General features: G+C 44.5%; 1 protein-coding gene across 2 annotated transcripts in view; it reads left to right on the top strand.

Moving 5' to 3' along the window:
• PCYT1B (phosphate cytidylyltransferase 1, choline, beta) overlaps positions 1–22,947 on the top strand; it is an 85,592-nt gene that overhangs the window by 36,976 nt on the left and 25,669 nt on the right. For both annotated transcript variants that reach the window (XM_033950228.1, XM_033950227.1), the window contains exon 3: positions 16,797–16,913. In XM_033950228.1, coding sequence (XP_033806119.1) covers positions 16,797–16,913 — 117 coding nt within the window. The remainder of the gene's footprint in view (positions 1–16,796; positions 16,914–22,947) is intronic.

Raw genomic sequence — 22,947 nt, 5'->3', positions numbered from 1 at the left:
ATTTAATGCGCGCTAAATTGGTTAGCGTACCTTAATAAAAAGACCCCTAAGTATCTTAATAAAAAATTTGGCCCACAACTTAGCCTTTTTTTCAGATTTCAGCCCCTTATGTGGTTGAGTTTGACACACCCTTGCCTTAGAGGAAAGAAAGGATACAGGAGATGTTTCAATGCTTGGATGATATTAATCTACAAACAAATCTTTTCCAGAGTCAGAGAAGCAGTAAAATGAGAGGACATTAATATGAGGCTGTGGGGTGGTATACTTAGGAGTAATGCAAGGAAATACTTTTTCACAGAGAGGGTGGTGGATGCCAGGAATACCCTCCTCCCTGTAGAGGTGATAGAGGCAGAAAACAGTGATGGAGTTCAAAAATGCATGCGATAGACACAAAGGATCCCTAAATAGAAAGAAGATAGTATTGATACAAACTCGACAGATCAACGACTATAACTTCATTTATGATGTGCAGGAGTGTGCTTGGATGGAAGCCCTGATAATGGGGAAGTGGAGCCGATGCCGGACATTACCCTATATGTAATTGCCGTCAGTATAGTAATTTTTATATAAAGATATGTCTTAATTGTTTAATTTGTTTAAATGTTATTTTAAACCTTGTACAACTCTTTGTAGTATTGATAAAGCGTTTAATCAAAAATCTGAATAAACAATAAACAAACAGGGAATCATATCCTGGAGGGCGCAGTGATAGGAGACCAGGGAGTTATCTGTGAGCTGTTTTGCCTTCTGTTCCCTCGGAGTGTCTCTCCCGATACTGCAGTGTCTATTGCTAACAGGCACTGAAACTGGACACCCACAACATTGGGTCCTGCAGCCCAGGAGATAAGAAGTGCCTCCTCCTGTGGCATATCGGGGAAGCATTTCCTGGAGGGCGCAGTGATAGGAGACCAGGGAGTTATCTGTGAGCTGTTTTGCCTTCTGTTCCCTCGGAGTGTCTCTCCCGATACTGCAGTGCCTATTGCTAACAGGCACTGAAACTGGACACCCACAACATCGGGTCCTGCAGCCCGGGAGATAAGAAGTGCCTCCTCCTGTGGCATATCGGGGAAGCATTTCCTGGAGGGCGCAATGATAGGAGACCAGGGAGTTATCTGTGAGCTGTTTTGCCTTCTGTTCCCTCGGAGTGTCTCTCCCGATACTGCAGTGCCTATTGCTAACAGGCACTGAAACTGGACACCCACAACATCGGGTCCTGCAGCCCGGGAGATAAGAAGTGCCTCCTCCTGTGGCATATCGGGGAAGCATTTCCTGGAGGGCGCAATGATAGGAGACCAGGGAGTTATCTGTGAGCTGTTTTGCCTTCTGTTCCCTCGGAGTGTCTCTCCCGATACTGCAGTGCCTATTGCTAACAGGCACTGAAACTGGACACCCACAACATCGGGTCCTGCAGCCCGGGAGATAAGAAGTGCCTCCTCCTGTGGCATATCGGGGAAGCATTTCCTGGAGGGCGCAGTGATAGGAGACCAGGGAGTTATCTGTGAGCTGTTTTGCCTTCTGTTCCCTCGGAGTGTCTCTCCCGATACTGCAGTGCCTATTGCTAACAGGCACTGAAACTGGACACCCACAACATTGGGTCCTGCAGCCCGGGAGATAAGAAGTGCCTCCTCCTGTGGCATATCGGGGAAGCATTTCCTGGAGGGCGCAGTGATAGGAGACCAGGGAGTTATCTGTGAGCTGTTTTGCCTTCTGTTCCCTCGGAGTGTCTCTCCCGATACTGCAGTGCCTATTGCTAACAGGCACTGAAACTGGACACCCACAACATCGGGTCCTGCAGCCCGGGAGATAAGAAGTGCCTCCTCATGTGGCGCGGCCACAGACGCGCGGCCGGAGGGGCGTGCCCTGAGGGGCAGGTCATGCCCCTTACGAGCCCCTTGAGAGCCACTGGAGCCTCTGGAGTGTGAACAGCTTTAAGTTAAGTTGAATTTAATTACCTAACTGTGCTATATGCTTGTTCCCTGATTGATATGGGGAAGCGCAAGGGGAAACTTCGGGTCTCAACACCAGTTAGTGTTGGACCTATGGATAAACATTTGTTGTTACCAGGTTCCATGAGGTCAGTAGATAAACCTGACTCATTTTCAGGAGCTTCCCTGAGTTCTCCAGAGCGTACCCCTCCCCTCCCTCCTGATCTTCCCAGGAACTTGGAACCTACAGGTTCGCAAGGGGCTTCTTTTGAAGCCTCCGACCTCCAACAAACTGCGGAGATTGTTTTTTCGCAGATGCCTCAAGTTTTTCCTGGAATAATTAATCAGTTAGAGGGGTTGGAAGAAAATCCAGAGGAAGTTACCTTAAAAGATTTGTGGACTTTGAATACGAGGATGGAGGTGATGTTAAGGAAAGTTACTAATCATGTTCAAGTTTTCTCCAATGAAGTTGTTGATAAATTGGGAAATGTAGATGCTAACATCGGGAATTTAGATCAACGTACGCTTTCTCTTGGAAAGCAGATAAAGAACTTACAGTCATCTATGGTGGCAGTAACAAAAGACTCCCTGAATATTCACTATAAGTTGGAAATGAGTGAGAATCAGGTTAGATCAAGGAATCTGAGATTAGTTAATTTCCCAGTGACTCACTTACTATCTCCTGAGATACTATTGAGAAAGTATCTCAAGGAGATATTAGGGGTCACTAATTCTGACACCATGATGTTCTCTAACTTCTTTTATATACCTGTATTACTATTTAAAAAGGCTTACCAAATACCTTCAGTCACTTTCCGCACTGGACAGAATGCCAGGAAATCAAAATAGTATACAAATTAAGTTTTATTACATATATACAATATTTCTAGCCATAATCATTGATTAAGTACAGAGTTTGAATTAATACGTCACCGGTTATTACATCATCACTCCGACGGAGGACCACGTTCAGGAGGCTTACTCAAAAAATGTCATCACACAGCTTGTCAGTAGTGGAAATGTCCCTCTCTTTTCTTTCTAGGGGAAACAGTATTTATCCCCCTATCCTTGTGGATTGAGCTAACTGAATGACAGGATGATGTTTACCAATCAGTATGTGTTCCTAGCCTGCTTCGTGAGTTAATTTCCCATCCCCTTCCTTGTGGAGGATATTTACTAATCAGTATGTGTTAGAAACTCCTAGTTTGCCTCAGCTGACAATGACCTGCTATCATAATTATCAGTAGGTGCTGAAAACTCCTTGCCTTGTTAGTTCTCATAGTACTTGTGTTTCCCTGTAACAGCTATCATGGATCCTAGGCAGTGTCATTCAATATTAATAATTCTTTCATACCATAGGTTTCACATTCGTGTCACATTCGGTCCTTATTGAGTGATACTGCCATAGGATACCATCGTGGGCCGTGTTGATTTACAGCATAGTCCATAAACCACATAACAATTCCACAAGGACAGAACAAGTACTATTATGGTTAGTATAATTACTAATCTGGTGATGCTTTTGTTCAAATTCCTTATGGACTGATTTATCCTAGTTTTATAGCTTTTAACTTTCCCAACTTTAAATCCCAATTTGGAACGGAAAAGTTGTTCTCCCAGAATACATTTGTTCTAAATCCTATATCAGGTGTTCAAACATAAGTTTGATTCTGCCAAAGAAGTGTTGACATATTGTGTAAGCATCCTGCAAAGGGTACTATCATTTTTTGGTATTATTGGCTCATTAGTCACCACACATATTACGCGTGGTGCTATTTCAATAATATAGTCCATTCACACACATCATATATTATTGATTGTAATTTACAAATTCGCCCTTGCAATGTGGAGTCACAAAATGTTAAAATTAAATTTAGGTGCCCAGAAAAATTGCTTCTGAGGTTCCCCTAGTATGAGGGGTAACACTACATATTTACACATAAACATTCCTATGCAGTGAGTATCATTACATTGTACTTCTGGTGCTTGAAATTGTTTATTAAACACGGTCCTCCATATCTGCTCATTTCTAGTGTGTTCATTGCTTTTAATTTCTGTAATCCATGTATGGTCTCTTGTTGTCACATTTGCAATGATACATCTGGAGTTAGCGCTGCAAGTGAAGTTATCTTGCTTCCGATTCATTGAAGAATGTTTCCATCTCCATGACGTAACGACCTCTTCTTTAATTGTAATACGTCGCCCGGGGGCAGCGCCTCTTACCCCATACCATATTCCAAGGATTCCAAGGCACACGTATATCTGCAAGTTTCAGAAAACATTATTACTCTCTCAAATAACATTTTTCCTGAGGGACATATTCCCATTTTTCCACTCCCGGTTTCATTACAAGGAGAGCCTTATCTTTCCCGATTGCAATCACCTCCGCTGGTTCCGGAGGTCCTCTAGGATTACTAACCCAGATTTTGGCTCCTACGTTTACGGTATTTGTAGCTCCAAACTCCCCTTCCCCTCTTACAGTCACCTGAGAAGGAGGGGTTATTTCCTTAATTGGCACGATATAGATTGGTATCAATAACAATTGAGCTACTCGTTCTCCCTTCGCAATTATTACATCATTTTCTCCTAAATTTATCAATATGACTTTAACCTCCCCTTGATAATCAGCATCAATTACTCCCCCTAAAGTGATAATTCCTTAAGGGCATACCATAATACTGAATAATCATGTCTAAAGTCCTTAGAGTGCTCCATTGTGACACAGAGGCACAAGGGAATGCTAGTAATAATCTACAGCAGTACACATATATTTACATTTACAACTTTCGGGTAACGGTCCTATGAAATCCATTTGCCAAATCTGGGCTGGCAAATCGCCCCATGCCTATGTGCCCCATTACCTTATGTGGTACTTCCCGTTCTTGATATGTTGACACACCGAACATTTTCCGATCACATGTTTGATCACATCTATTGTCAAAGGAATCCCTCGTTCCTGAGCCCACCTGTAAGTAGCTTTTTCTCCAAGATGTCCACTTTTCTGATGTGTCCAAATGGCTGTACCTTCCAACCATTCTTCCACCTTAGGAATTTCATTAGTAGTTATTACAGAAATGGTAGCTGCAGCATCTGCTTGGGAATTAAACAATCGTTCCATTGAATCAACAGGCATATGTGCATCTACATGAAATACTGACACTATTGTCTCCTGTACAATTTTTTCTATGTCTTGCCACAATTCTTTACCCCACAGTTAACCAATTATGGGACTTCCACCCCATTAACCATGTAGCAAGACCATTAGCGACCGACCAGGAGTCAGTAAAAAGATATCCCACTCCCCATTTCACTGGGGATTCATGAGCATATACTGGCTTTATGATTTCCAGCTCTCCGTTAGGAAAATTAGCTATTTTTTCATGCAAAGTAGCTACCCCATGCTCACCTATTTTAGCTCTTTGGGAAATGTACCATTTCCATTTAATAATACTTTGTTCCTGAGCATATCCTTCCTTAACACGTCTCACAAAGCTTTCTTCCACATTCTTGTACGTTCATTCTACAGACTATCTCCCTGCTTTTAACCATCTCTTTTAAATATCACTTTCCAATCCCTTCTGATCTTAAAAATATAAAGAAACAAGGAGAAGAAAAAAAAAAATTCAGGCTACATCAGGCAAACAGCTCCTAAATTACCTCCGTTGTTCTTAACAGCATAGATCTACCCTGCAGAAACTCTTTCAAACTTAAATCAACATACGCAACTTTGTTTCCTGAACAGCAAAACAACTTTCAATTAACTTCAAGTACCTTATATTGGCTGATCGGAACTCCAATTAGCATAAGGCTGGTAAAGTTTTATCCATAAACCCTTTGGTTCCTTGCTTACATTATTAATTTCATTACAAGTTCCTACATTTAAATCCATAATTTGTTAATATTTAAGCATATTTTAAATATCGATACCTGTTTTTGCAACATTCGTAGAATTGCAGACAGACCCCATGCTGTCTCTCTTCTTTTTTCCTCCCCCTTCCCCCTCCCCTCTGCCTGATAGTGAACAAAGGAGAAACTCAAAAAGCCCGCCGTCAAGCTCACATGATAGCATTGAAGGAGGAAAAAGGTGGGGGTGAAAATCCCTCTCTTTGCAGTTCGCTCTTTCAAACAAAGGAACTTTTACTCCAACATCCTATTTACTCGACCGCGCCTTTTCTTATATTTTGTGGCAGCAATATGAACTGCAGATTCCTCAGCTATCTTTTGATAGTGATCTAACTTATCTCTTCAAAGTTTACCACTACATTCCAGCATAAGACAACGCCTCTCTACCGCATGTGCACCATACGGTATGCAGAAGTTAATACCCAGCTCTTTCGAGCCAAAGCAACTACATCACCCGATTTATTGGGGCATTTTTTCTAAACTACATCACCCGATTTATCGGGGCATTTTTTTTTTTTTCTAAACTACATCACCCGATTTATCGGGGCATATTTTTTTTTTCTAAACTACATCACCCGATTTATCGGGGCATTTTTCTAAAGCTAGTACAAGATCAAGTGGTTCTGCCCTTCCCAGAACCCAGAGCAACTACATCACCCGATTTATCGGGGCATTTTTCTAAACTACATCACCCGATTTATCGGGGCATATTTTTTTTTTTTCTAAACTACATCACCCGATTTATCGGGGCATATTTCTAAACTTGTACAAGATCAATTGGTTCTGCACTTCCCAGAACCTTTTCCCATGACTCTGCTAATCCATGATTATTGGCTAGTTCTTGTGCTATTAAATTATACGGTGCCTCGGTCCAGCTGGGCACCTCTGTAGGTTCTTTTGAGGATTTCTCTCTCTTCCTGAACATTCCTGTATCACAAGAGCGCTCAGGTTTTCTTTAGAGAAATCCTGCCGACTACGCCAATTAATGTATTACTATTTAAAAAGGCTTACCAAATACCTTCAGTCACTTTCCGCACTGGACAGAATGCCAGGAAATCAAAATAGTATACAAATTAAGTTTTATTACATATATACAATATTTCTAGCCATAATCATTGATTAAGTACAGAGTTTGAATTAATACGTCACCGGTTATTACATCATCACTCCGACGGAGGACCACGTTCAGGAGGCTTACTCAAAAAATGTCATCACACAGCTTGTCAGTAGTGGAAATGTCCCTCTCTTTTCTTTCTAGGGGAAACAGTATTTATCCCCCTATCCTTGTGGATTGAGCTAACTGAATGACAGGATGATGTTTACCAATCAGTATGTGTTCCTAGCCTGCTTCGTGAGTTAATTTCCCATCCCCTTCCTTGTGAAGGATATTTACCAATCTGATTACACATCCCCCCTTTATGGATTGAGCTAACTGAATGCTTGTGGATTGAGCTAGAAACTCCTAGCCTGCCTCATGAGCTGATTTCCCATCCCCTTCCTTGTGGAGGATGTTTACTAATCAGTATGTGTTAGAAACTCCTAGTTTGCCTCAGCTGACAATGACCTGCTATCATAATTATCAGTAGGTGCTGAAAACTCCTTGCCTTGTTAGTTCTCATAGTACTTGTGTTTCCCTGTAACAGCTATCATGGATCCTAGGCAGTGTCATTCAATATTAATAATTCTTTCATACCATACGTTTCACATTCGTGTCATATTACCTCAAAAGAAAAAAGTTCCAGTAGAAGGGGGAATGGATCAATTGAGTACTGTAGAGGTAGATTTAACAAAATTTCTTGAAGATTCTCAAGATTTGATCCAAACCCGGGCTACTCTCTTGATTACCTGTGTTAATGAACTAGATAAAACTTTAATGTTGAAGCTATATTTCCAGAATAGAGAGGCAAAATTCTGTGGAGATAAGGTTTTAATGTTCCCTGATGTGGCAAGGGCTACTCAGTATAGGAGGAAAGCTTTTTTGGCTTTACGTCCTAAAGTTCTTGAATTGGGTGCAACGTTTTTCCTTAAATTTCCCTGTAAATGTATTCTGCATCTTCAAGGCAAAGATTATGTGTTTTGGGAACCTTCCCAATTAGAACTTTTTCTTAAAGGAAGGAAACAAGACTAATTACTAGTTTTCTTTAGTGGGGGGTTTATATAATAGCGTCCTAAGAGGTGTATAGGTTTTTGAAGGGGGGTAAGTCTGTTCTTTTTTCTTCCTCTCTCCATACCTATTTTGTATTTCCTGTTAAGTTTATATGAATAATGAGATGTCTTCCTTCATTAGTGGGCTAGATGGATATGTGCCTAAGGGCGTTAAATTTGGTTTTTGGATAGTGTATAATTTCTTTATAATCCATATCTTATTATGTTTGAATGAATGTAATAATGTTGAAAATAATCAATAAAAAAAAACAAAAACAGACTTCTACAGTCTTTGTCATGTCCCATATGTGGTAAGACAGATTGGGACAGGCTGGTTAGCTTTGATGGCGACTCCAGCAGAGGTTTGTTGTGGCCAATGCCAAGTGGACTTGTACAGTCTGTTCCTGTATATGGCAGGATGGATCAGGAGCAGGATTGCATATTTTATAACACATTCATATAATCCAAGTACAGATCTTGCCTGTCTTGGGGGGAGGAAAACACATCTTAAAGTGGAACTTAGCAAGTAAAATGGATAATTACTGGATTGTGGGTTCAGTATTGCCTTGATAATGAATGTGACTGTTGGGCAGACCGGATGGACCATGCAGGTCTTTATCTGCCATTATTTTCTATATTATGAGGCAAATCAAAAATTAAAGTCAATTGTTAAATTACACAATAACTGGAACAGAACTAGTATGTACTCGTGCATTGTCTGTTGGATAGTTCATCCATGCACAGTATAGCTCTTGGCCTTTAGTTGTGTGGCAGCCACAAGGTCAGAAACATGGACACTCCATTGCAAGATTGCGCCATCGAAGAATAATGTGCAGTAGTGAGCTTTTTTTGGGCAGAGGGAGTGAAACCTTTGGAAATTCACTGTTGGGTATTGACTCAGTATGGACATAGCACTGTGAATCAATGCAAGTTTGAGTGGGTAAAAAGGTTTAAAGCGAGAAGAATAGGTGTAACTTATTAAGGTTGCCCATCAACAAGAGCATATTGACAGGGCGGACGTCTTGATTAGAGAAGACCGATGGATAGCGGGTCTCCATTAGTTGCAAATTTGGATATCAGCTATGAATCGGTATTTGCCATAATGCACAATGACCTGGTGAACGATGGGTTCTCAAACAGCTTACTGATTTGCACAATCAACAGCATATGGAGCTGCGACCCAGTTCCTGAGACAGTATAAAAAAGATCTGAGTATTCTGGAGAGAATTGTTGCTTGTGATGAGGCATGGGTGCATCACTGTGACCCGAGAGCAAAAGAAGTAAAGGAAGCGGTGCTCACCTGGCTTTGGGAGCATCTGAAAAACAACTTAAACATAGAAACATAGAAGATGATGGCAGATAAGGGCCATAGCCCATCAGGTCTGCCCACTCTACTGACCCATCCCCAAGTCTACTATCCTAGGGATCCCACTCCTGGTGACAGGTTCCCTTGGCTTAACCCTCTAAGGGATCCCACATGGGCATCCCATTTGCTCTTAAATTCTTGCACGCTGTTTGCCTCGATCACCTGCACCGGGAGCTCGTTCCAAGGATCAACCACTCTCTCGGTGAAGATATATTTCCTGGTGTCGCCATGAAATTTCCCGCCCCTGAGTTTGAGTGGATGCCCTCTTGTGGCTGAGGGTCCTTTGAGAAAGAGAATCTCTTCTTCCATCTCGATACGGCCGGTAATATACTTAAACGTCTCGATCATGTCTCCTCTCTCCCTACATTCCTCAAGTGAGTACAGCCGCAAATTTTTCAGCCTTTCCTCGTACGATAGATTCTTGAGCCCCGAGACCATCCTGGTGGCCATCCGTTGCACCGACTCTACTCTGAGCACATCTTTTCCGTAGTGTGGCCTCCAGAATTGCACACAGTATTCCAAATGAGGCCTCACCATGGTTCTGTATATTGGCATTATGACTTCAGGCTTCTGGCTGATGAAACTCCTGCAGATGCAACCTAACAACTGTCTTGCCTTAGATGAAGCCTTCTCCACATGATCAGCAGTTTTCATATCTGCGCTGATGATCACTCCCAAGTCTCGTTCTGTTGAAGTTCTAGCTAAGGTCTCACCATTCAATGTGTAAGTTCTGCACGGATTTCTGCTGCCGAGGTGCATGATCTTGCATTTCTTAGCGTTGAAGCCCAGCTGCCAGGTCGAGGACCAAAGCTCCAACAAATGTAGGTCCTGTGTCATACTATCAGGTGAATTGCCATCTCTCACTATATTGCATAGTTTGGCGTCGTCAGAGAATAACGTTACCTTACCTTTAAGCCCCTGAGTTAGGTCACCTATGAATATGTTGAAAAGGAGCGAGCCCAAGACTGAGCCCTGCGGTACTCCACTGGTCACCTCCGATGTTTTAGAGAGGGTACCGTTAAATACCACCCTCTGAAGTCTGCCACTCAGCCCGTCATTGACCCATGTAGTTAGTGTTTCTCCCAGCCCCATTGATTTCTTCTTGCTCAACAGCCTGCGATGCGGGACACTATCGAAAGCTTTGCTGAAGTCTAGGTATACGACGTCCACGGATTCTCCCAAGTCTAACTATTTTGTTACCCAGTCAAAGAAGCTGATGAGATTGGATTGGCAGGACCTACCCTTGGTGAATCCGTGTTGACTGGGATCCCGTAGATTCTCCTCATCCAAGATTGCGTCTAATACTGATAAAAAAGAGGATATTTAATTTATGATATAAGAGTAATTGAATGTAATTCAAGTGTTATGAAATAATTGTATTTAATATGTATTTTTCACTTGATGTAAGAAATGAAAAAGAATAAAGATTTAAAAAAAAAACAAAAAAACAAGATTGCGTCTAATTTACGTTTGATTAGTGTTTCCATGAGTTTGCATACTATTGATGTGAGAATCACCGGTCTGTAGTTTGCAGCCTCTGCCTTGCAACCCTTTTTGTGCAGTGGAACGACGTTAGCTGTTTTCCAGTCTATAGGGACTCTCCCCGAACTTAGGGAGAGATTGAAGAGTCCTGATAGCGGTTCTGCCAGGACATCACGCAGCTCACTGAGCACCCTGGGGTGTAGATTGTCCAGACCATGGCTTTGTTCACCTTGAGTCTTGCCAGTTCGTAGTAGACGTCGCCAGGTGTGAACTCGAAATTCTGAAACGGGTCTTCCACGCTGGTCCTTGCATGCAACTGCGGACCGTGCCCCGGTGCCTCGCAGGTGAAGACCGAGCAGAAGTATTCATTCAGTAGTTCTGCTTTTTCGGAGTCTGATTCTGCGCAGTTCCCATCTGGTTTTCTAAGGCGTACTATCCCGTCTGTGTTCTTTTTCCTATCACTAATATACCTGAAGAAGGATTTGTCCCCTTTCTTCATATTCTTTGCCAGAGTCTCTTCCACTCGAAGTTTGGCCTCCCTGACTTCCATTTTGACCGCTGCAGAGCTCGCCATATGTTCTAGTTTAGCTTCCCTAGTCTCCGTTCGTTTGTAGGAAATAAATGCTTTTTTCTTCTCCTTGACGAGGTGCGAGATTTCTGCGGAGTACTATTGGGGTTTGTTGTTTCTCCACTGTTTGTGTATTGATTTAATGTAATAATAATAATAACAGTTTATATACCGCAATACCGTTAAGTTCTATGCGGTTTACAAAAGATTAGTGGAGTACAAGTTGAGTTGACGTACAAGTTGAATTAACTTAAGGGATGTGGGGAACAATGGGGAGAAAGGGCAAGGGAGGGGAAAGAGGGAAGTGGGTCAACTGTCTAGGTATTTCAGGAATAGGTGGGTTTTGAGGCGTTTCCTGAATACCTCATAAGTGGTGGGCAATAGGAGTTGTTCTAGGTCTTTACCCCATAGAGAAGCCTGATGTGAGAGAAGATGCTAATGGTGTTTTTTTAGTTTGCATCCTCTAACCGGGGGAGAAACGAAGTGCGAGTGGGAACTTCTCTTGTGTTTGTTGGCTGAGAAGGAGAATAGGTCAGTGATGTATTTAGGGGTTAGACCGTAGAAAACTTTAAAACAGAGGCAGGCGAATTTAAACTTTACACGAGCTTCCATCAGCAACCAGTGTAGCTGTTTGAAGTATGGTGTCACATGATCGAACTTCTTTAGACCGAAGATTAGTCTGACCGCAGTGTTTTGCATTAGTTGTAATCGTCACATATTATTTTGGGGGATTGCTAAGTAGACGATGTTACAGTAGTCGAGTTGACTTAATACGAGGGATTGTACCAAGATTCTGAAGGCAGAGTTATCAAAGTATGCTTTAATGGATTTAAGTTTCCAGAGGGTGAAAAAACTCTTTTTGATTAGAGAGTCCACCTGATCTTTCATGGTGAGGCATTGGTCCAGAGTTACACCCAGTATTTTAATGGTGGGCTGTATGGGGTAGTTATGTTTGTTGATGTCTAGTGGGGTTTTGGTGTCAAGAGGGCGCGGTGAAGCGATAAAGAATTTTGTCTTCTCAGTATTGAGCTTGAGTTTGAAGTCTGTCATCCAATGTTCCATCAAGTTTATGGCTTCTGATGCTTTTGGAATTGTTTCCGAGATGGAGTTGGCAAATGGGATAATAATTGTGAAGTCATCAGCGTAACTGAATAATTTTACCCCCATCTGGGTTAATTGAACGCTCAGTGAGGTCATGTAGATATTGAAAAGCAGAGGGGATAGTGGGGACCCTTGCGGAACGCCGGATGGGTTGCTCCAGGTGTTGGAGAGATCATTGTTGAAGCGAACCTGATAGGTTAATGTAGAGGCTTGTCACTTCATGTATGGTAGATTTCAGGGATGACCACATAGCTTCCACATCATTGGTCGTTGCTTGGTTCTGCAGTGTCCGGTGGACGAAATCTCCCATGCGTTCGAAGTCAGTGCCTCGGAAGTTGAGTACTTTTGTTTTCGTGTTTGATCTAGGGAAACCTTTCCTGAGGTAGAACCACACCATGTTATGGTCGCTGGAGGCTAGCTTATCTCCTACCGAGACCTTCGAGACGCTATCCCCGTTGGTGAGTACCAGGTCCAGGATTGCCTGGGCCCTAGTGGGTTCCAATACCATTTGTTTGAGTTGTGCTCCCTTTATGGATGTTAACAGTCTCCTGCTGCCGCTGGTTGTTGCTGAGTATGAGTTCCAATCTGCGTCAGGCATGTTGAAGTCCCCTAGCAGAACAGCGTCTCCCCGTAGAGTGATATTCTCTATGTCTTCAATTAATTCGGAATCTTTGTCTTCCAGTTGTCTTGGAGGTCTATTTACTACACCAAGATACAGGCATTTTCCCCTGCCTCTGGCCAGGTTCACCCAGAGGGATTCCCCGGTGTACTTGACATCTGTGATTCTGGTAGTTTTGATGTCTTCTTTAATGTATAGTGCCACCCCTCCCCCTGACTTTCCCTCTCTGACCTGATGAAATAAGTTGTATTCCGGTATAGCCATATCCCACCCATGAGAGTCTGTGAACCAAGTTTTGGATATTGCCACCACGTCAAGGTCGGCATTCATTATTTCGGTCTCTAATTCTAGAATCTTATTGCCTAAACTGTGTGCATTAACATACATAGCCCTCCATACCCCTTGATTGCTAAGTCCCTGTGGGGAGTTTCCCACCTTGGGTAGTGTGACTCCTAGATAATTGTTTGCAATGGGGGCACTTACTTTGGACTTAGAATCGGAGTTTCGACTCACCTCGTCAGGATCGTTCCTTACTGTACTTGTATCTGAGTGGGTACCCTCCCCCAACTTACCTAGTTTAAAGCCCTACGAAGCAGGCGGGCTAGTCGGTGTCCAAAGACATGCTTGCCCCTGCTGGTCAGATGGAGTCCGTCTGGTCCCTGAAGTCCTTGCAACGCCTCTCCATGGTTCAGGAATCCGAAGTTCATTTCCCAGCACCATCCTTGAAGCCACTCGTTAGTCCTCAGTATACGCTCATCCCTGGCACTTCCTTTGCCTCTAACTGGAAGGATCGAGGAGAAGACCACCTGCGCTCCTGTCTGCTTCAGCCTCTCACCCAGGGCTCCAAAGTCTCTAGTTATGTTCTCCGGGGTGTTCTTAGCAGTGTCATTTGTGCCAATGTGGATGAGGACCATGGGGAAATGATCTTGGGGCTTGAGAAGCCTATCAAGACAGGCGGTGACATCTCGGACCCTGGCTCCAGGCAGACAGCAAACCTCCCTTGACTGCATATCCGATCTGCAGATTGGTCCCTCAGTGCCCCTCAGCATAGAGTCCCCAATGACTATTACTCTGCGCTTCTTTGGGGGGAGCCGATCAGTTATCCCCGGAGTTGGAGCCGTGCGCTGGACTACCTCCTGCTCCTTGTCAGCATCCTCCTGCTCCTTGTTGACATCTTCTACCTGTAGGATCTGGAATCTATTCCTCAGGGTGAGTTGTGGGGTGAATGTAAAGCTGCCCTGATGATAAGAAAAAGAAGATTGTGAAGAGATTGAAAGAGGGGGGTGGGATCTCCGGTGTTTGCCCGTGGAGGAGGTCACCAGCTGCCAGGAGTCAGCGTCTCCAGCCATCTCCTGTACCCCAATTGTTGGTTTCAAAGCTGGTGATTTGGGTGTCTCGAGGGAGGACATGTCTTGGGCCAGCTCGGTGATTTGGGACAGCTCCTGGACGACTCCGTCAATGTAGGCCTCATCCTCTCGGATGCTTCTCAGGCGTTTCACCTCCTCCCTGAGACTCCTAAGTTCCTGCATGATGTCTCCATCTACTGGTCGACCTCCTCTGTCTGTGTAGAGACTGTGGAGAACAGGGGGGGGGAGGGGGATGATCTCAGTCTGCACGGAGACCTCTGTCCACAGTCCTGGGTCCTCCTCCTTCTGCATGCATACCGTGGTCGCCCCCTGGGTCCCCCCAGTTACCGGACAGTTGGTCTTGATTGCAGACATGGCTCTTCTTGTTCTCCCTGCCATAACCAAGTTGTAGCTGAGGTCTGCCTGAGAGTGAGTAAGTTAGAGAGTTAGAAGAAATATCTGTCTGTGAGTCAGAGTGAGAGATTGAAAGATCAGAGAGAGAGTTTGAAAGATTAGGGTATTTGAGAGGGTGTCTGCCTGTGGGTTAGGGTGAAAGTTTAGAATAAAGTTTAAAGAATAGGATAAAGTTTAGAATAAAGTTTAAAGAATAGGGAAAAGATTAGGCTCTTCGCAAAGGCGCTCTCCTTTGCCACGTGCCGAACAGCTGCGCACCGTTGGCTCATCCCCTTTTATGGGGGGAGTTTGGCTGGTGACAGGGGGGTGGGCGGAGTTAGCTCTCGCCTCTTCCCCTGCTAGCACCGCCTTCTCTGCTCCTCTCTCTGCTTCTTCCTGCTAACACACCCTCTGCTCCGCTCACTGTTCTGCCATGTGCTCAGGACTAGGCACAGCTTCTTCAGTCTCCCTCCGACTGGCCTTGCACTGTGGACTCTCTGCCATTGGCTCGTCCCCTTTTATGGGGGGAGTTTGGCTGGTGACGTCGGGGGGGTGGGCGGAGTTAGCTCTCGCCTCTTCCCCTGTTAGCACCGCCTTCTCTGCTCCTCTCTCCGCTTCTTCCTGCTAGCACACCCTCTGCTCCCCTCACTGTTCTGCCATGTGCTCAGGACTAGGCACAGCTCTTACAGTCTCCCTTCGGCTGGCCTGCAGTAATACAGAAGCAAGTTGAACGATACGACAAATGTGTCACCTTGCATGGGGGACTATGTGGAAAAGTGATATGTTCAATTTTTCACTGTTATTTCTATTAAAGCCGTTAAATGTATTTTGCCTTTAATTTATGATTTATCCTTGTACTATGTACCTAGTTTAATGTATAGTGCAGATATAAAAGAATTCCAACTTAAGAGTTCTCCATAGCTTTAAAAGTAGCAGGCTCAGAGGGCAGGAAGAGTAGAGTCCTCTGTGTGTGTCCTTTTTATATGTATTTTGCTTATGTAATGAGATACAACAATTTTGGTCGATACTGTGCATTATTTAGAGCAAACGTTGGATATTCTGCTGGGTCAAACCCCTCTTGGAGTTTTGTTAGACTATAAAAAACATTTGAGAGTTACTGTGGGGAAAAATACAAAATTTGGTACTGGCACAGTTGATTTTATGCCCTTATGATTCTGAAATTTCAAGGGCCTGGTTTACCCCCAAATAAAAGAAGATTTTTAAGTATTTGGGAGGATAGAGGGGAGGAAAGGAGGATGGGTAGAGGATGTCTTGGGGAAGGCAGAGGAGGAGTTCTGCTGATAGCTCTGTAGTTGCTGGTTCATATGGAGGGAGGGGGGGGGGGGCTGGGACTGTCATAAGAACCAAGGCCAGGATTGTATCTAAGTAATAATTTTGTTGAATGCTCTTTGAGCCCTTTTATATGGTGATTTGTTTGTTTATTTAGAAAAAAACAATTTGACCTAAAAAAGAGAACTCAATCATACATTCTTGTGTCTTTTGGCTGTTTCAGTTAAAAGAAGATATAACTTTCCATACAAATCACATGTATGGTTCAATTATACTTAAAATTTACCACCACAAAGATATATTTTTTTCTGGTTTTTGATATGTTTTAAAATAAACGTTGAATACTGTTCCATAATCCATCTGCAGAAGAGATAATCATCTTCCTGACTAGTAGAATCTTAAAGCAGATGTGATAAATAGACACTGAAACTTATCTCAAGAATTTGGCATTGCAAATGGAAGTTTTATATTTCTAATAGTGATCCTAAATTATGGAGAAGAGGAAAAAATGCTATTACCAACACAACTGATTTAGCCATACGTCGGTGTCTCAGATGCTTGAATGTGTGACTGAGGTTTAAATGATCCTTAAGGAGAGTTGAATAAATGTTGTTGGCATCAGTGATGTCTCTTTACTCCTGTCTTTCTTTTCACACAGTTGACAGACCAGTCCGAGTGTATGCAGATGGGATATTTGACCTCTTCCACTCTGGGCATGCCAGAGCCCTTATGCAAGCTAAAAATCTGTTTCCTAACAGCTACTTACTTGTCGGAGGTAAGTCTGTATGTTTCATGTGTCCTATTTAGCCTGCAGCCGGCTTACAGATTTAGAGATTTGCTGTTTTGTTTTTAACATAAAATAATAGCATGCACCTTCTATAGTTTTCCTTGTTTTTGTTCCATGCAGTTTGTATAATTTGTTGATGTTTGTGCTGTTCTTAACGAAGACAATTTAATAAAGTACAATTTCCAGTGCAATAGGGATGGCATGCTGAACCCTGGGTCTTCCATCCGCTCCCGCAAGTCCGTTGCAGGAGATACTGAATACTGTTTTCAGCACCTCCTCCTTCTTCCTGCTCAGTTATTTCTTCTGAAGCAAGCCTTCAGGAGCAACTTTGATCTGCTCAGTCTTCTTTATTGTTTTTTGTGATTATTATTATTATTTTTTTTTTCTTTTTTCACGGGACTTCATGTTCCAATACAGCTCCAGTGACTGCCTGGTCTGCGTGAGAGGAGCAGACTTTGGTCTGCAGCTGACAGGTGGATCCTGCAGAGACCTGCTCAGCCAGCCTGCTTAAACTGCAGTGCCTGGGGTTTTCCTCCTCTGCTCACTCCTTGACTTGATCAGGAGTGCAGCGCAGCCTATCCGGACACCAATTGCATTTCTTCAGAGTGTACATAATGTCAGCTGCATGTTCTTCCCCCCTCTCCTCATGGAGTTTGGATCTGGATCTCGGAGGTTGGGGCTCAATCCAGCAGTGGCTCAGCTGGCAGCCGAAGATTGAGGAGGCAGCTTTCCTGATAGCAGAGATCTTCTCTGCTTTCAAGCTACTATTGGAGTTGCTGAGGCAGGCTTCTGCACTTCTTTCCCATGTCTAGTATGCAAATAGGACTGTCATAGCCCACAGGGCAGTTCAGGGAGGGGGTCTGAATTTCTTGTTTTTGGAACTGTAATTTGTTGTAGCTTTGTTCCCCCACTTCAAATCCTAAAATTACTGGTTTTGGCTGTTCTCCATTGGAGTTTACAGCTGTTTATTCAGTGGGAATCCTTGTTGTGGCCATCTTGGATTTTTCCCAATTTTAATTCAGAGTTCTCAAACTTCTTTAAAAAGCCTCATTTTTAAAAATTCTAACTACCAAGGATAGAGTCCTCAGCCACCAATATCATGAATTCATATGACGTTTGCTCCAGTTGGGTACCCAAAGAGCGTCCTTGTGCCACATGTTCCACCGCGCAAGATGGGGAGATGGGGACCTCAGATTCAGCCTCTGACCATCTCATTAAAGCTGCCAAGAGACTGTTGGGACATTTGGTGGATGATTTTTGCCTCTCTTAGTCCCATAGAGCAGCACCAGTACTGATGGCCCCAAGTTAAAACGGAAGTGCCCAAACTCTCTTGAAGGGGATTCTTGGTCCTCTATGCCCTTTATGCCTGACTTTGTTAACTTGCTCTGGCAAGTTTATATCGATAGCACTTGCATGCTGGTAAGTTGGAGAGCAACCAGCCGCACAGCCTTCCCATGGTTCTGCATCTGTTCCGCTAAGGAGAACATAAGAATTGCCGCTGTTGGGTCAGACCAGTGGTCCATCGTGCCCAGCAGTCCGCTCACGCGGAAGCCCTTGGTCAAAGACCAGCGCCCTGAGACTAGCCCTACCTGCATACGTTCTGGTTCAGCAGGAACTTGTCTAAGAACATAAGAAGTTGCCTCCACCGGGTCAGACCAGAGGTCCATCGCGCCCAGTGGTCCGCTCCCGCGGCGGCCCATCAGGTCTATGACCTGTGAAGTGGTTCCTGACCATTTCTATAACCTACCTCTACTTCTATCTGTACCCCTCAATCCCCTTATCCTTTAGGAACCTATCTAAACCTTCCTTGAACCCCTGTAATGCGCTCTGGCCTATCACAACCTCCGGAAGCGCGTTCCATGTGTCAGCCACCCTCTGGGTAAAAAAGAACTTCCTAGCATTTGTTCTAAACCTGTCCCCTCTCAGTTTCTCCGAGAGACCCCTTGTACTTGTGGTTCCCCACAGTCTGAAGAATCTGTCCCTGTCTACATTCTCTATGCCCTTCAGGATTTTGAAGGTTTCTATCATGTCTCCTCTAAGTCTCCGCTTTTCCAGGGAGAACAGCCACAGCATTTTCAACCTGTCAGCGTATGAAAAGTTTTCCATACCTTTTATCAGTTTAGTCGCTCTTCTCTGGACCCCCTCAAGTACTGCCATGTCCTTCTTGAGGTACGGCGACCAGTACTGGACACAGTACTCCAGATGTGGGCGCACCATTGCACGATACAGCGGCAGGATGACTTCCTTCGTCCTGGTTGTGATACCCTTTTTAATGATACGCAGCATTCTGTTCGCTTTCTTTGAGGCTGTCGCACACTGTGCTGATGCTTTCAGTGTTGTGTCCACCATCACCCCCAGGTCTCTTTCAAGGCTGCTCACCCCTAGCAATGATCCCCCCGTTTTGTAGCTGAACATCGGATTCTTTTTCCCTACATGCATGACCTTGCATTTCTCTATGTTAAAACTCATTTGCCACTTTTTTGCCCACTCTTCCAGTCTCGTTAGGTCCCTTTGCAGGTCTTCACAGTCTTCCGTGGTTCTAACTCTGCTGCAGAGTTTGGTGTCATCAGCAAATTTAATAACCTCACATTTCGTCCCCGTCTCCAGGTCGTTAATAAATATATTGAACAGGAGCGGTCCCAGCACTGACCCCTGTGGAACTCCGCTCGTGACCCATTGCCAGTCTGAGTAATGGCCCTTTACTCCAACTCTCTGTTTCCTGCCTGCCAGCCAGTGGTGGACATCCCCCTGCACCCCGTGGCTCCACAGCTTCTTAAGCAACCATTCGTGAGGTACCATTCTTCTGAGACGTGCACCCCACGTCTCAAGGGTGCACGTCTCAGAAGAATATTAAACTCCATAAAGGGTGCACGTCTCAAGCAATTGGTATTGGAGCCCACCAGGGACCAGGCATTACTAGACCTGATTCTCACCAACGGAGATAGCGTCACGGAAGTCTCAGTAGGAGACACACTGGCCTCCAGCGACCATAATATGGTTTGGCTCAACCTCAAGAAAGGTTTCCCAAAAATAAACACAGCAACAAGGGTTCTCAACTTTAGAGGCACAGACTTCAACCGCATGGGAGATTTCGTCCATCAAGAGCTACATAAACAAGCAAAAACTGACAATGTAGATGATATGTGGTCGTCTCTGAAGTCCATACTACACGTAGCAACAGACCGATACATAAAGACAGTAAGTAAACACAGAAGAAACAAAAGACCCCAATGGTTCAGTAAAGAAATTTCAGACCTAGTTAAACAGAAAAGAGATGCTTTTATCGCCTGCAAACATTTAGGCAGAGAGGGGGCGAAAGAGGACTATCTATACATATCCAAAGCTGTCAAAACAGCAGTCAGAGAGGCCAAACTCCGAATGGAGGAAGAGCTAGCATGGAAAATTAAGAAAGGGGATAAATCTTTCTTCAGCTATATTAGTGACAGGAAAAGAAACAAAGATGGGATAGTACGCCTGAAGCAATCGGACGGTAACTTTGCAGAATCAGACTCTGTGAAGGCAGAATTATTAAACCAATACTTCTGTTCAGTGTTCACCCGCGAAGCGCCGGGAGCTGGTCCACAGCTGCAGACGGGAGATAACTGAATAGACCCGTTTCAAGATTTCGAATTTACGCCCAGTAGTGTCTACGGCGAACTTTCAAGACTCAAAGTAAACAAAGCCATGGGGCCGGATAACCTACACCCCAGAATGCTCAGGGAGTTAAGGGAAGTCCTGGCAGAACCATTATCTGTTCTTTTCAATCTTTCCCTAAGCACAGGAATGGTCCCCTTAGACTGGAAAACAGCCAACGTAATCCCACTCCACAAAAAGGGCTGCAGGACAGAGACAGCAAACTACAGTGAGTCTCACGTCTATAGTGTGTAAACTCATGGAAACACTGATCAAACAGAATATTGACACAATCCTAGACAAAGAAAAACTGCGTGATCCACACCAACACGGGTTCACCCGGGGTAGATCCTGCCAATCTAATCTGATTAGCTTTTTTGACTGGATTACCAGACAACTGGACGCCGGAGAGTCACTGGACGTGGTATACTTGGACTTCAGTAAAGCATTTGATAGCGTCCCTCATCGAAGATTACTGAACAAGCTGAAATCGATGGAATTAGGAGACATTTTAACTACATGGGTTGGGGATTGGCTGAGCGGTAGACTTCAGAAGGTGGTGGTAAACGGTACCCCATCCAAAGCATCGGACGTGATCAGTGGAGTGCCGCAGGGATTGGTCCTGGGTCCGATTCTATTCAATTTATTCATAAGAGATATGACGAAAGGACTTAGAGGAAGGGTATCACTGTTCGCCGACGATGCCAAACTTTGTAACATAGTAGGCAGTGGCTTATCACCTGATAATATGACACACGACCTATTGCTGCTGGAACAATGGTCAAAAACTTGGCAGCTAGGCTTCAATGCTAAAAAATGCAAGATAATGCACTTGGGCAGGAGAAACCCACGGAGAACTTATGTACTAAATGGTGAGACCTTGGTTAGAACTACGGCGGAACGCGATCTAGGAGTAATCATTAGCGAGGATATGAAGGTTGCCAATCAAGTGGAGAAGGCTTCCTCCAGGGCAAGACAAATGATGGGGTGTATCCGTAGAGGTTTCGTCAGCAGGAGACCTGAGGTTATGATGCCGTTGTACAGAGCCATGGTGAGGCCTCACTTGGAGTACTGTGTTCAGTTTTGGAGCCCACACTACCGAAAGGACGTGCTGAGGATCGAGTCGGTTCAGCGAACGGCCACCAGGATGGTCATGGGGCTCAATGATCTCACGTATGAAGAAAGACTAAAGAAGTTGCGGCTGTACTCACTTGAGGAAAGAAGAGAACGGGGAGATATGATTGAAACGTATAAGTACATCACGGGACGCATCGAGTCAGAAGATGATATCTTCTGGCTCATGGTACACTCAACCACCAGAGGGCATCCGCTGAAAATCAGGGGAGGGAAGTTTCATGGCGATCCCAGGAAGTACTTCTTCACCGAAAGAGTGGTGGATCATTGGAACAGACTCCCACCCCAGGTGATAAAGGCCAGCAGTGTAACGGATTTTAAGAAAAAATGGGATACTCACGTGGGATCTTTAAGGGAGTAAATTCAGGGGGGGGGGATACTTGGAATGGGCAGACTTGGTGGGCTATAGCCCTTTTCTGCCGCTTTTTCTATGTTTCTACCTTTTCGAAGGCTTTTTGGAAGTCAAGGTAAATGATGTCTATGGATTCCCCTTTATCCATCTGACTGTTTATTCCCTCAAAGAAGTACAACAAGTTCGTGAGGCACGACCTTCCCTTGCAGAAGCCGTGCTGGCTCACCTTCAGTTGACCATTGTTTTCTGTGTGTTTGCAGATTGTGTCCTTAACCAGTGCATCCATCATCTTTCCCGGAACCGAGGTCAAGCTCACTGGCCTGTAGTTTCCCGGGTCACCCCTTGATCCCTTCTTAAAGATGGGCGTGACATTTGCTATTTTCCAGTCCTCTGGGCTCTCCCCAGTTTTTAAGGATAGGTTACATATTTGGCGAAGTGTTTCCGCTATTTCATTTCTCAGTTCTTTTAGTACCCTTGGGTGGATACCATCCGGACCTGGTGATTTGTCGCTCTTCAGTCTGTCTATCTGTCTGAGGACATCCTCTTTGCTTACCTCTAGTTGGACCAGCTTTTCATCATGGTCTCCGTTTATGATCTCCTCCGGTTCTCTCTCGCTCTGCCTGCTGCTGGTGTCCTCTCTCTCTCTCTCTCTCGCTCTGCCTGCTGCTGGTGTCCTCTCTCTCTCTCGCTCTGCCTGCTGCTGGTGTCCTCTCTCTCTCTCTCGCTCTGCCTGCTGCTGGTGTCCTCTCTCTCTCTCTCGCTGTCTGCCTGTTGCTGGTTTAGTGACTCGCCCTTTCTGAAGGCCCTTCACAAAGGCGCTCTCGCTAAGGTGAGCGCCTTTGACGCTCACCTTCGACGTGCGCCCAACGGCTGAGCGCCATTGGCTCCTCCCCTTTTAAGGGG

Source organism: Geotrypetes seraphini, chromosome 6 (assembly GCF_902459505.1).
Source record: "Geotrypetes seraphini chromosome 6, aGeoSer1.1, whole genome shotgun sequence".
NCBI classification, from domain to species: Eukaryota; Metazoa; Chordata; class Amphibia; order Gymnophiona; family Dermophiidae; genus Geotrypetes; species Geotrypetes seraphini.
This window is presented reverse-complemented; position numbering and strand designations above follow the sequence as displayed.